The sequence below is a fragment of the Phyllostomus hastatus genome, unplaced genomic scaffold (assembly GCF_019186645.2).
Source record: "Phyllostomus hastatus isolate PE091 unplaced genomic scaffold, TTU_PhHast_1.1 phas_scaffold_501, whole genome shotgun sequence".
NCBI classification, from domain to species: Eukaryota; Metazoa; Chordata; class Mammalia; order Chiroptera; family Phyllostomidae; genus Phyllostomus; species Phyllostomus hastatus.
In genome coordinates this window covers 47312387-47324802 of record NW_025334033.1, presented here as the reverse complement: position 1 = coordinate 47324802, position 12416 = coordinate 47312387, and the positions used below count along the sequence as shown (strand labels likewise).

At 43.0% G+C, this 12416-nt stretch overlaps 1 protein-coding gene across 6 annotated transcripts; it reads right to left on the bottom strand.

Moving 5' to 3' along the window:
• Positions 1-594: 594 nt before the first annotated feature.
• Positions 595-5412, bottom strand: SRSF5 (serine and arginine rich splicing factor 5). Of its 6 annotated transcripts, none has more exons than XM_045823408.1 (9): positions 5131-5392; positions 4477-4529; positions 4231-4376; positions 3859-3929; positions 3651-3749; positions 3312-3381; positions 2012-2085; positions 1516-1626; positions 595-1432 (listed from the first exon to the last, which is right to left on the bottom strand). In XM_045823408.1, the coding sequence occupies exons 3-9, from the start codon at positions 4354-4356 to the stop codon at positions 1141-1143; spliced, it is 843 nt and encodes a 280-aa protein (XP_045679364.1). In that variant the 5' UTR covers positions 4357-4376; positions 4477-4529; positions 5131-5392; the 3' UTR covers positions 595-1140. The 6 variants fall into 6 exon arrangements, with proteins under 6 accessions (XP_045679364.1, XP_045679365.1, XP_045679361.1 ...); XM_045823409.1 differs by having other exon boundaries at positions 5256-5385; XM_045823405.1 differs by lacking the exon at positions 4477-4529 and having other exon boundaries at positions 5256-5412.
• Between the last annotated feature and the right edge of the window lie 7004 nt (positions 5413-12416).

The following is a 12416-nucleotide window of genomic DNA, read 5'->3' as shown; positions in this document are numbered from 1 at the left end:
AAATATTTACATGCATTGATCTAAAAAACAAAAAAACCTTATGTGAAGATCTCTAACCACAATTTTATTACAACTTCTAAAGTCAGGCATAAAACAAAACAGATTGTCCAATTTGCTTTCTAAATGGTCTTCTTCAAATTCTTATGTATTGGTTTTAGACAAAGACAAAACACCGATTTGTTGTGCCACCCACCTATGCATTCATTGGCTGATTCTTCTACGTGCCCCACCAGGGATCAAACCTAACCCTGGCATGTCACAGGGCGATGCTCTGAACCAGCTGAGCTACCCGGTGAGGGCCTGGACTGCCCTTGCCTTGACTACAGGAACCAAAGTCCCCTGATGCCAACAGAACAGTGGTGATAAAGGGAAACGGCATGAGAGGTCCAGGACACAACAACACGTTACTGAACAGTTCACTGATTTCCTTTGCCCATCTTATGAGTAGCCTAGAAATGTCAGTAGTACTACTTCAATTTTTAAAAATGAAGAACCTAACCAAATGACTCCAGGCAATCTCTAAGAAATTCTGAATGTGGTGAATGTAGATGGGGATGGAGGAGTAAATAGCACACATCCTTCAGACAGACAAAATCAGTTTTATAATCTTTTATTATCAATAACAAACAGCTGCTTTAATGTCCTTGCTGGGCAGCTGTTAAGAGATGGGTGAGAGGACACCCTTGACCCTAACAAGAAAAACTCAAATTAAGCCTTTATGTACAAGCAAATTTAGAGCTCTTTTAAGTGTCCAAAGCTATTAATTAGTTTAATCGACACATTAAACTAATTCTGAATTAACATATTTGAATAACCAGTAACTAAAATGTTCAAAATTTTTTCTAGTACAAAAAAATTAAACTTGCTTTAATTATAAAAGAGCTCCGTCAATATACACAAACTATATACTTCAGACATTCACAAAAATGTGAGCAGAAGGCTTATCAAAAGACATTTAATACAATTAGTTTTCAACAGCCCCTTGGTGGTCCACATCTACAAAGATATCCAGCCCAACCCAACCCCCCTCCAAATCCCACCCCCACAGAAAAGCACATACTTACCAGAATTTTTAGCAAGTATGCTTTGGGAATTTGTTTTTGTTTTTTTAAAAAGGCCCCCGGGCAAGTTATTTACAGTTTAATTGCCACTGTCAACTGATCTGGATCTGGATCTGGACCTGGACCTGGACCGGGATCGGGACCGGGACCTCTGGCGATCCACAGAAGCTGGAGACTTAGATCTACTTGAAGAACCACGTTTCTGGCTCTTCTCAGGTGCGGGGGACCTACTAACAGAACGGGACTTGCTCCGGCTCCGGCTCCGACTCCTGCTCCTAGAGCGACTGTAAGACTTGCGACTCCGAGAACGAGACCGGCTACGAGACCTAGAGGAACTCCTGCTCCGGGAACGAGACCTGCTTCGTGACCTACTGGGGGGGGAATACAACATAAGCAGCAGGCCCTACAAATTTATTAAGTAAAACTTTTGACAGAAAAATATTAAGAGAAATACCTATGCCTTTTGCTGCCTTCGATTAATTTGATTTTTCTCCCATTTATTTCCTTTCCAGAAAGCTTTTCAATAGCATTCTTTAAGTCACCGTAAGAGGCAAACTCAACCACCCTACAATGCAGAGGAGAAAAAAAAACATTTCTAAAGTTATGTACATCCTACAGTACGTGCTATAAAAACCTAGATTCAGTACCTTTTCTATGTTCATTTTGCTATTGCTATGCCAAGTCTTTAATTCTTGATGGATAACATGGCATTAGAGCAAGATTTCTCATCCTCATATTACTGTTGACATTTTAAGCTACGCAAGTCTTTGGCAGGGGGGCTTTCCCACAACACCCCTAGACTATGTCCACATGCCAGATTGCCTAATGTCCCAGGGGGAGCAAACTAACCTGAGAACCAAGAACATGTGCAAATTCAAGTACTCAGGAACATTCACAGTAAAATTTCCAAGGTATTTTTAAAGGCTTATAATCTTTAAGTGTATACTCACCCTTCATTTAATTTAGGTCGATGTGCATCTGCAAAGGTTACTTCTCCAGCTTGTCTCATAAAATCTTTGAGATCCTTAACGCAAGACAACTGTGTTAAGCAGAGAAGTGGAAACAGGACACACAAACAACATAGCATAAAAACAAGACTACTGAAAGGGAAGATGTTAGATAAAGTACAAACATGGCATTTACCACACTTGTATTCTATCAGAATTCAAAAATTAATCTAGGTCAGGGCACGAAATAAGCAAAGAGCATATTGCTTTTAAGCAAAATGCTACAGGAAATTCAGATTTTAATATTAAGTAGTATTAGTCTATACTGAGCTCAATACAAAAGGAAAACAAACAAACAAAAAACAAAACAAAAAGAACAAACAAAAAGAAACAGTACATATTTTAAAAGTAAAGACTAAAGTAGGAACTTTATATTTAAAAACAGAATATTTACAAGACACGTTATTTTGTGCCCCATATGTCATTAAAAAAGTTTACTTTACCTTTATTATTATTTCCCTAGGCTAGTCAAGCAGCAAACCGTTAATCGGTCGAAGAAACCTCCATGACATATGCCCGACTGGCTCTTCGCCACCCACTCGAAGGATACTACCCAATCGATGGAAGCCTTTAATCGCACATCCCTCCCTATTAGCAGACTATTGGCGGATGCAGACAGGTTCTACTCTTGTGCAGTTACCAAGGACCACTTTATGCGAACAGGATTCCAACGACCAACTAATTTCGTATCTTTCAACTCTTTTTCGGTCAGGACCTCTTATTCGGAAGCGTTACACGTGGACAGCTCTCAACTTAGGAATCAGATCACGTTATCAGCGCTCTGGGATCGCTGCGACCTGGCACTTCAGTAAGTGCCCCGATTACGTCTAGACCGGCAAACACAGATCTAGAGGTGGCCAACTGATCACTGTAGGAGCTGACTGGCAAAGTCAACCAGGCCCAACCAAGAGTGACCAAGACAACGATTAGGATAACCCACAGGCACTCCTCGTCATAAGGCCAACGACACAGATAGGCTGGCAAATAAAGGGTTTAATATTTGGTTAAAATTGATTTTAAAAACAAGAAAAAATATCCTCAAAACATTTACATTTGATCACTAATATTAAAATTTGAAATATCCCCCAATTACATTTAATTAAAATTTTAAAATTACAATTAAGTCCATTAGTTAAATATAAAATTACTTTTAATAAAATATTTATAAAACATTAGCTACCCATTCCACTAGTTTTTTAAAAAAAGCCACATTAAACTATCTCAAAACTGAATTTCTACAAACCTGCCAGCTGACTCTTGAAGATAAATTCTCAACTATAAGCCGATTTTCTGTTCTTACAGGTGGAGCATTTCTGAAGAAGAAAACAGGTACTCACAATGGAAGAAATACAGCAATGTGCACTTATTTTGCTCAACTATGAGCAAGTTTAATCAATCAGTTATAACAAGTCAGTCAAATGACTTCGACTATTTCTTAATTATTTCATGATTATACAGACTTAACAGAAACAGCAGACTGACACAGAACGAAGAACACCGACTTTTTGGTAAATACCAGAATCATTGTTGCTAAATACTCATACAATACAAACTATTCAAAACAGCCCCCCACCACACATACCGTCTATCATTTCGAGGTCTGCGACTGCTAAAACGGTCAGAATAGCGTCCTCGACCCCTTCCACCACGAGATCGAGCCCGAGCATGTTCAATAGTAACCCTACAGAAAGGGGAGAAAAGTCTTCACTACCTCCATATGCTATGTAAGAAATATCCCACCAAACCAGTCTTCTCTTTTACAATGCTAATTACGAAACTAAGATTCTCACCTTTCACTGCATAGTTCTTTTCCATCAAGTTCATATACAGCATCATCTGCATCCCTAGGATCCTCAAATTCCTAACATAAGCATAAAGAAAATATGTCTAGCACAGTGCATGCTACACGTCAAGAGCACTGAAAACACGGATGGGAAAAATATGTTCATGACAGTGCCACATAGATTAGGAAGCCTAACTGACAAGAGACCAGGAGTGGCTCCCCTCCAGTCAGCAGTAGCTGCACCGCAGCAGTCGGCAGTGAAGTTCTTTTAAGAAAATTCACTGCCTTAAGGCTGCATAAAGATACTCTACCTGGACTCTAAGATCAATAATCTTTATCAAATTAACAACAGATAATCCAACCAGTTTCAAATACTTACCACAAAACCAAAGCCTCTTTTCAGATCGATATCTCTTATTCGCCCATATCCCTTGAAGAATCTTTCCACATCTTTTTCCCTGGCTGACGGATTTAGCCTCCCGATGAATACTCGACAGCCACTCATGATGCCCGGCTAATTATTTCCTGTTAGAAAAATAGTTCAATTGAGATAATACAAGTGAATGCCAAAGGAATACCTGGTCAAGGGGTCAAAATCATGAACGGCATAAAATAAAATGTTTACCGGATGATGTTATAAACAAGACTGCCAAGAGTGCCTCTTATTAGGCCAGGTCCCTTGCAGACAAAATTAAAACTCGGCTCTCAACACGATCCTTCCCTGGGCCCAGAACGCAGCAACCGCAACGCCCACTGCCGCCTCTGGAACTGCGCAGCCTCACACTCTCCCCGGCTCTTCTGGCCCCCTCCCATCTGCCGCAGTTAGGAAAGGCCGAGAAGTGCGGGCGGGGCGGGCCCCGCCCTCCGCAAAGCCAGCCCAATGGCGACAGGCCTCGCACTCGTCGCCGCCTCTCGGGAGCGTCACAGCGGGTGGAAGCCGGAATCTCGCGACGCCACGGCCGCGCCTGCGCACGAGGCGGCAGGCGGACGCTAGGCAGCCACAAAATGGCGACGGCAGAGCCGCGGTGGGAAGGGCCGCCCATGCCAAGGTCCGTTCTCCCCCGCCCCCTCCCCCGACTCCAATGTTCGGAGTCACCGTGCCCGCCCATAGAAACCCCGAACCACACCCCAGGGAAAGCCCACCACTCCAAGGTTTCGGCTAGTGAAGAGGCAGGGAAGGGCACACTACCCGTCCACATAAAAGGACCAACCAAAACCGCCCTTCCACCTTCACTTCCCCTCAAACAATACCCAAAGGGAGACGTGCCCCAGCGCCCACCTCGGATAAACTGCGCTCATTGGATGCCGTCCTCCGCAAAGAGAGCAGCCTTGACCACTCGCGATCTGAGTGGCCATGAAGAAGCCTCGATCCGAGAAGCCATTCCCTCAAAGTGAGCCACTCACCTACCGGACAGGATCTTTGGCTGCAGAGACCCAAGAGAGGTCCGTAGTCTGCGACGGAGCCGTCTACCTCCCCACAGACCAGGACTCAACTCGTCTATGTCTCTCCACAACTGACGCACTTAGCTGCTCTAGCGTTCTACAAAATGGAGGGTGCGCCTCTGCGTCACTTCCGAGACCGCCCATGGCCCTCCCCTTTGGGTCCCACGACGGAAGTTTTCACGGGGCCAGAGGCCCCGGTCCGGCGACCGTCCCAGCGGCCCTCCACCGCGGTGGGCGGGGCCAAGGGGCCGGCGCGGGCGTGGGCGCGCTGTCACGTACCGGCGCTGGTGGGGCGGCAGTTGATGACGTTTGCGCTTCCTCTGCCGGAAGAGTTCGGTTCGTCGTTCTTTCTCGCGTGAAAATGCCCTAAGACAAATGACGCTTCTTTTTTATCTGAAATTTTTTTAAGATACCGGAAGAATACTGGATTAAAAAACTCAGGCTTTGCGAAACTGGCCATCTCCGACTGACCCCTTGCTGCTTAACTTTAGATTGCATGTTGGAAGACCCTCCTCTAGGAGCGATATTTTAACCATACCACGGACGTGTAGTTTAAGACTACAAAACTGCAGTATTTTTATAAATTTTTATTTATTCTTAGAAAGGGGAAGAGAGGGAAACATTGGCTGTCTCTCACATCCCCGCCCCCCCCAGGGAACCTGGCCCGCAGCAACTCAGGCATGTGCCGTGACCGGAAAACTGCAGTATTTTTTTTAAATGGGAGGTGTTTGCGTGATGAAGTCCTGAAATTGGGACTGCAGCTAGAAGGCCAATTTTTTTTTAATTATTTTATTCTTTATTGAATATTTTCCAGTACCACTTAATCCCCCTCATACCCCTCTCCACCCCCTCTAGTCACCACGCTGTTGTCCATGCCCAGGGGTCCTTTTTCTTTTTTGCTGGATCCATCCGCCCACTAACAGCCCCTTCCCCCCCTTAGCTGTCATCCTGTTCTCCATCTATGAGTCTGTTTCTATTTTGCTTGTTTAGTTTGTTCATTAGATTCCCCTGTGAGTGAAATCATACGGTATTTGTCTTTCTCTGACTGGCTTGTTTCACTTAGCATAATGTTCTCCAGGTCCATCCATACAGTCAAAAAGAGTAAAAATTTCTTCTTTTTATGGCTGAGTAGTATTCCATTGTGTAAGTGTCTCATCCTTGTTTTATCCACTTATCTACTAATGGACAGACACTTGGGCTGCTTCCATATCTTGGTGATTGTAAGTAACGCTGCAATGAACATAAGGGTGCTTATGTTCTTTCCAATTAGTGTTTGGGGTTTCTTTGGGTATATGCCCAGAAGTGGGATCACTGGGTCAAAAGGCAGATCCTTTTTTGAGGTATCTCCATGCTGCTTCCTGCAGTGGCTGCTCCAGTCTGCATTCCCACCAACAGTGCAAAAGGGTTCCTCTTTTTCCGCATCCTCCCAGCACTTGTTTGTTGATTTACTGATGAGAGCCAACCTGACAGTATAAGGTGACACTTCATTGTGGAACCACAAAAGGCCCTGCAGAGCAATAGAGATCCTGAGAAAGAACAAAATGACATCATGCTACCTAATACCAAACTATACTATGAGGCCATAATAATCAGAACAGCATGGAACTGGCCTAAAAGTAGACACATAGATCAATGGAACCAAATAGAGAGCCCAGAAATAAACCAACACCTTTATACTCAATATTCAGCAGAGGAAGCAAGCACATACGGTGGGCTAAAGATAGCTTATTCAGTAAATGGCGTTGGGAAAATTGGACAGATATGTGCAGAAAAAATGAAACTAGACCACCTTCTTACAGTACACATAATGAAAGAACCAAAAATGGATTAAAGACTTAAACCCAAAACCATAAAAATCCTGGTAGAAAACATAGGCAGTAAAATCTCAGACATTGCTTGTAGCAATATTTCACCTGATATAGCTCTTCAGGCAAGAGAAACAAAGAAGAATAAACAAATGGGACTACATCAAACTAAAAAGTTTTTGCATAGTAAAGGAAATCAGAAACAAAATAAAAAGCCCACTTGTATAGAATAAAAATTTCTATACAAAACTCTCAACACTAAGAATGGGAGAGCATATTTGCCAATACATCTGATAAGGAGTTAATACCCAAAATTCATAGAAGCCCATCTTGCATTGAGTCCAGAATGCAGATTGCTGCATTTGAACTACACTAAAACTGAGCTGGTTAGAAGAGGTTTTAAGCTACTTTTAAGTCCAAACGGTATTTGATTAACCCTCCCTGTTCAGGTTTCTGTAATGTAACACATGAACACCTGCCATTCTTCAAAAATAGTATGCCGTGTTTTCAGAATGGGTGTGAAAAATAGCCCTCCACTTCCTTAACTCTGCATTTTCCCGGCAAGGTTGTCAGGTTTAGAAATTTAGGCATAAAGATGGTGAAAGCTTACTTTTCTTTAACGCTTTTAGGTGGAACCCAAGGCACCCCACTTTTGAGAGGTACCCAGAATCTAGGGTTGCTGCTTGTAACTAGAATTACACAGAGATAAGGTAATTCAAGAAGAAACAGAGCCACCTGGCCTTTAATTCTGGCCCTTACTCTGACCTCCTCTGACCTCCAGGGCATTTAGGAACTCTGGGTTAGAACTTGGATAGTTTGTATGGCATGGGCTCGTCCATTCATGCATTTCCATGTTTATTTTAAAAAGAGCCTCTCTGGGTACTCAGCAAAATTATGAAGTTAGTTATCTACTGTGTGGGGAATTAAGGATGGATTTAAAAGAAAATATGTACCTATTAAGTTAAAGGAAGACACATATTTAGCTGCTAGCCTGATAAACACTGGCATTTCATAATACACAAATTGTCCCAAGGCAGTACTAATTTCATTAATTTGTTTGCTTTCTGCATAATTTAAAAACAGGTCTTCCAGTTATTTTCTACATTTTATGTTGACTGTGAAACATCTGCTTGTGATTTCACTCACCAAGCATTTTTACTGCAATGAGAGAAAGTAATCCAGGAGAGGTTTCGTGGGGTGAAGACCAGGAGCACCGGTGTACACCATGGGAGAAGTGGCTGCCTTCAGCCCGTGGTGGTGGTTTTCTTCAGCACTACTTTTTTTAATAAAGCCTTTTCTCTGGAGTTCTTCACTCTTAGAAAGTTTGTGATTCCCACAAGGGTAATTTCTCATTACTATCACCTAGGGACTTAAGCTACTGTATTTTAAACTGCTTGTCTCCTGCAATGCTTATTTGTTGCATGACAGCTCTCTAATGCATCTCCCTACCAGATGGTTTCTTAACAATGTCCTCAATCAACTGATGTTCCATGAGCACAGTTACTCTGTCTCCTGTGTGGCCCTACAGTATTCTGTGTACACCCTAGTTCCTTCATTGCTGAGGGTGGTTTTACAATACATTTTTAAGTGGTTGGGGGCTGGGGCTATCAAAGGAAGAAGAATATTTGGTGACATGCATGGTAAGTATATTAAATTCAAAGGTTATTATCCATAAAAAAGGGATTTTTTTAACACAGCCACTCTCATTCATTTAATTATTGCTCACATCTTTCGTTCTGTGGTGGCGGGGCTGAGGGTGGCAATAGAGACTGTAGACCCACAAGACCTAAAATATTCACTATCGGGCCCTTTGTGGAACAAGTTTCTCAGCCCCTAAACTAATTGATTCCTGGACTTTAAAGTGTGAATGCTCCACCCAACTCTCTTTGCCAGATAATGAAATCATGACAAAGAGACAGGATTTGATCTTTATTTCTAAATAGAGTTTATTTTATTCCAATTATAAAAAGAAGTATATCCTTATATAGCAAAATGTTCAACAGGAAAAGTAATTAAAAGAAGAGAATACTCATGAGCCCATCTCACCAAATACAGCTCTGATTATATTTTGCTCTATTTCCTTCTCATGGTTTTTGTTCTGAGTGTTTCACATGTTTTCTTTTCCAATTCAAAAAAAAACACCATCATTTTTTAAAAATCATAGATTTGAACATGTAAAAGGCCATCCTTATTCCCAACAGTGAAGGGTAAATGTTTGGTTTTTTTATAATTGTCCTTTTATGTTTTTCTATAAGTGCAGTTATATTTTCAAAATATAAACCATCCTCATATATAGAATTTAGTTTTTTGATTCACAAAATTTAATCAGGGCATTTTCCATGTTTCTTTGTTTTTATATATTTATGGCCAAAAATGCATACTAAGATCTGTATCTGTTTTTCCACTTACATGCCACAACTACATGCCAAGGGAAAATATTTATTCTGACCAAGCTATTCTGGCTCTTCAAAAATCTCCTAAATCTCACCAGATGTTTAAAAATTTCTATACAAAACCCCCAACACTAAGAAAAACATGTTGCTTCCTTGATTCTACCTAATCTAAAGATCTTTCGAAGGAAGAAGTATCCTTAATCTCTCTTAGAAATGTATAGGTGTTTTAAAAAACGTTCAGCTTTGCCTGGGCTGGTGTGGCTCAGTGGACTGAACACTGGCCTGCGATTCGAAAGGTCCTGGTCAGGGCACCCGCCTGGGTTGCCGGCGGGATCCCCAGTTGGGGGCATGTGAGAGACAACTGATGTTTCTCTCACACATCAATCTTTCTCTCCCTCTCCTTCTTCCCTTCCCTTCTCTCTAAAAATAAATAAAATCTTTTCTAAAATGTTCAGTTTTGACTCAGTTTCACCCCTACATACCTATCTGACTTCTTTCTGTTGCTACATCCTGATTTTATGGTTGTTGTTCAATTTAGTGCACAATAATTACAATACCTGTGGACCCACTAAGGTACCCTGAGTGCCTAGATCAATATTTCTCAACACCAGCTATACACTAAAATCACCTAGGAAGCGTTTATAACATTCTGCTGCCTGGGTCCCAACTGGCAAAAATTCTGATTTAACTGGCCCAGCGTGGAGGCCTAGCGTGTTAGTATGGGCTGCGGGCGATCGTAGTGCTCAGCCCAAGAGCATGAGAGGAGTGCTGGCTGGGGTCTAGGAACTCACTTCTTCGTTCACCGTGAAACCCATCTGTCATCTGGCTCCGTTCTCCCTCCTCCAAACACTCTCGTCTCACTCAGGCTGTGGCTGGGGCCCTATTGGGGTAGTCACAAGGAAGCAGAGTTGCGACACAAATCATTCTAACGTCAGGATAGATTTAAATCGAGGGCGCCTACCCATATCGCCCTTACCATCCCTCTTAATGGTGACAGCTGCCATTTCCTGAGCCACTGTTATGTGTCAGGGACTGTGCTACAGACATTACACACACTATCTCAGTCGGACCAACTCCTTCATGTAGGTGTTACAACTTTTTAAATGAGGAAGCTGAGGCTTAGAGAATCTTATGATCTGTGCTGCCCAGAACTTCCCACTTCTGATTCTCCTGCCATGGCCTTGTTCACAAAAGTTTGCAGCATGACCCTCATGTGACACGTGTCTGTGCATCAGACTGGCTCCAGGAACCCCGGCAACAGGAAGCACCAGGACTGCATTGCAGAGTTCTGACCACCAAAGCCAGAGAAGGTTGGAGTGAAGGAAGAAAACACAATAGAAAGAGCATCTATGCAGAGGGCATCTCTTCAGAGAGAAGGGGCAACGAAGGTTAGCATGAGGGCTTCTGAGAATACTTTCTTAGGTCAGGTTAGAAAAGAATTCCCACTAACTCAGAATTTATTGACAAAACTTAAAAATTCTTTGTAGGCTCATAGCATAGTATTTATCTGATGTCAGTTGTATTATTAATTAACACTCAATTTGAATCTAGCTTTAGCTGCTATTTCTGTTTTACTTTTACTTCTAGCCCCAATTATCTTCTAACTCAATGGTTCTTTGAAAGAATCACGTGGGCACTACTCCAAACACAGGTTCCCAGTGCCGTTTTCCCAGAGAGCCCGATGCAGGAACCCGGGACATGGCAGTCTGAATATTTAACTGGCGCACTGATCCGGGAGGCCCCAACTGTGGTTTGCAGCCCGACCTGCCCTGTCTGGCTCACTCATCCCTTTCTCGTGATCTCAGCAGCTGCCCCACGCTATTCTTCTTCTTTTCAAGTGACCATTTCCCCGTCACTGTTAGCAGGTGTCACTTACTTATTACTGTATGACAAAGTACCCCCAAATTTGGTGGCTTAAAACCACAAACATTTATGATGCCACAGTTTCTGGGAGTTAGGAATTCAGGAGTGGCTTGACTGGATGGTTCTGGCTTAGACCCCTCGTAAAGCTGCAGTCGAGCCATTGGCTGGGGCTGCAGTCTCATCTAAAGTCTCAACTGAGGGGTCTCCTTCAAGTTCACTGGGGTGGCTATTGACAGGCCTCAGTTCCTTGTTGGCTGGAGACTGTTCAGTTGCTCTTCAAGTGGGTCTCTGGATAGAGTGCCTGAATGTCCCCACAAAAGGGCAGCTGACTGTCCCAAGAGGGAGGGATCTGAGAGAGGAGAGAGAGCATGCATGAGCCCATGATGGAAGCTACCTGACCTTGGAAGTTACATACCATGGTGTAGCCATTTCCTAGGGCTGCCATCACCAAGTGCCAAGCACAACATGAGTTAAAACAACAGAAACATGTTTTGTTATAGCCCTGACCTGTGTGGCTGTTTTGGTTGGCTGTTGTCCCACAAAGCAAAGGGTCACTGGTTTGATTCCTGGTCAAGGCACATGTCAAGATTTTGGGACTGGTCCCTGGTCAGGCGCATACAGGAGGCAACCAACCAATGTTTTTGTTTCCCTCTCTTTCTCTCTTCCTTCCCTCCTCTTTATAAATAATAATTATATATATGTATATATTTTTATTTTTATATTTATATTTATAGTTCTGGAAGCTGGGAGTCCCAAACCAAAGTGTCAGCAGGGTCATGCTCCCTCTGACAGCCTGGTGGGGAGTGGGGAGGGAAGGCGGGCCTCCTCCTAGTGTCTCCTGTTTGCCAGCAATCCTCGGTTTTCCTGGCTCGTAGCTGCATCGCTGCAGTCACACAGCCATCTTCTGAGTGTCTTCACCATCTTCCCTCTGCGCACGTCTCTCTTTGTTTGGACGTGTGTTCAAATTTCCCCTTCTTATAAGGACACCAGTCATACTGGATTAGGGTCCACTCTAATGAACTCCTTTCAACTTGATCGCCTCTGTAAAGACCCTGTTTCCA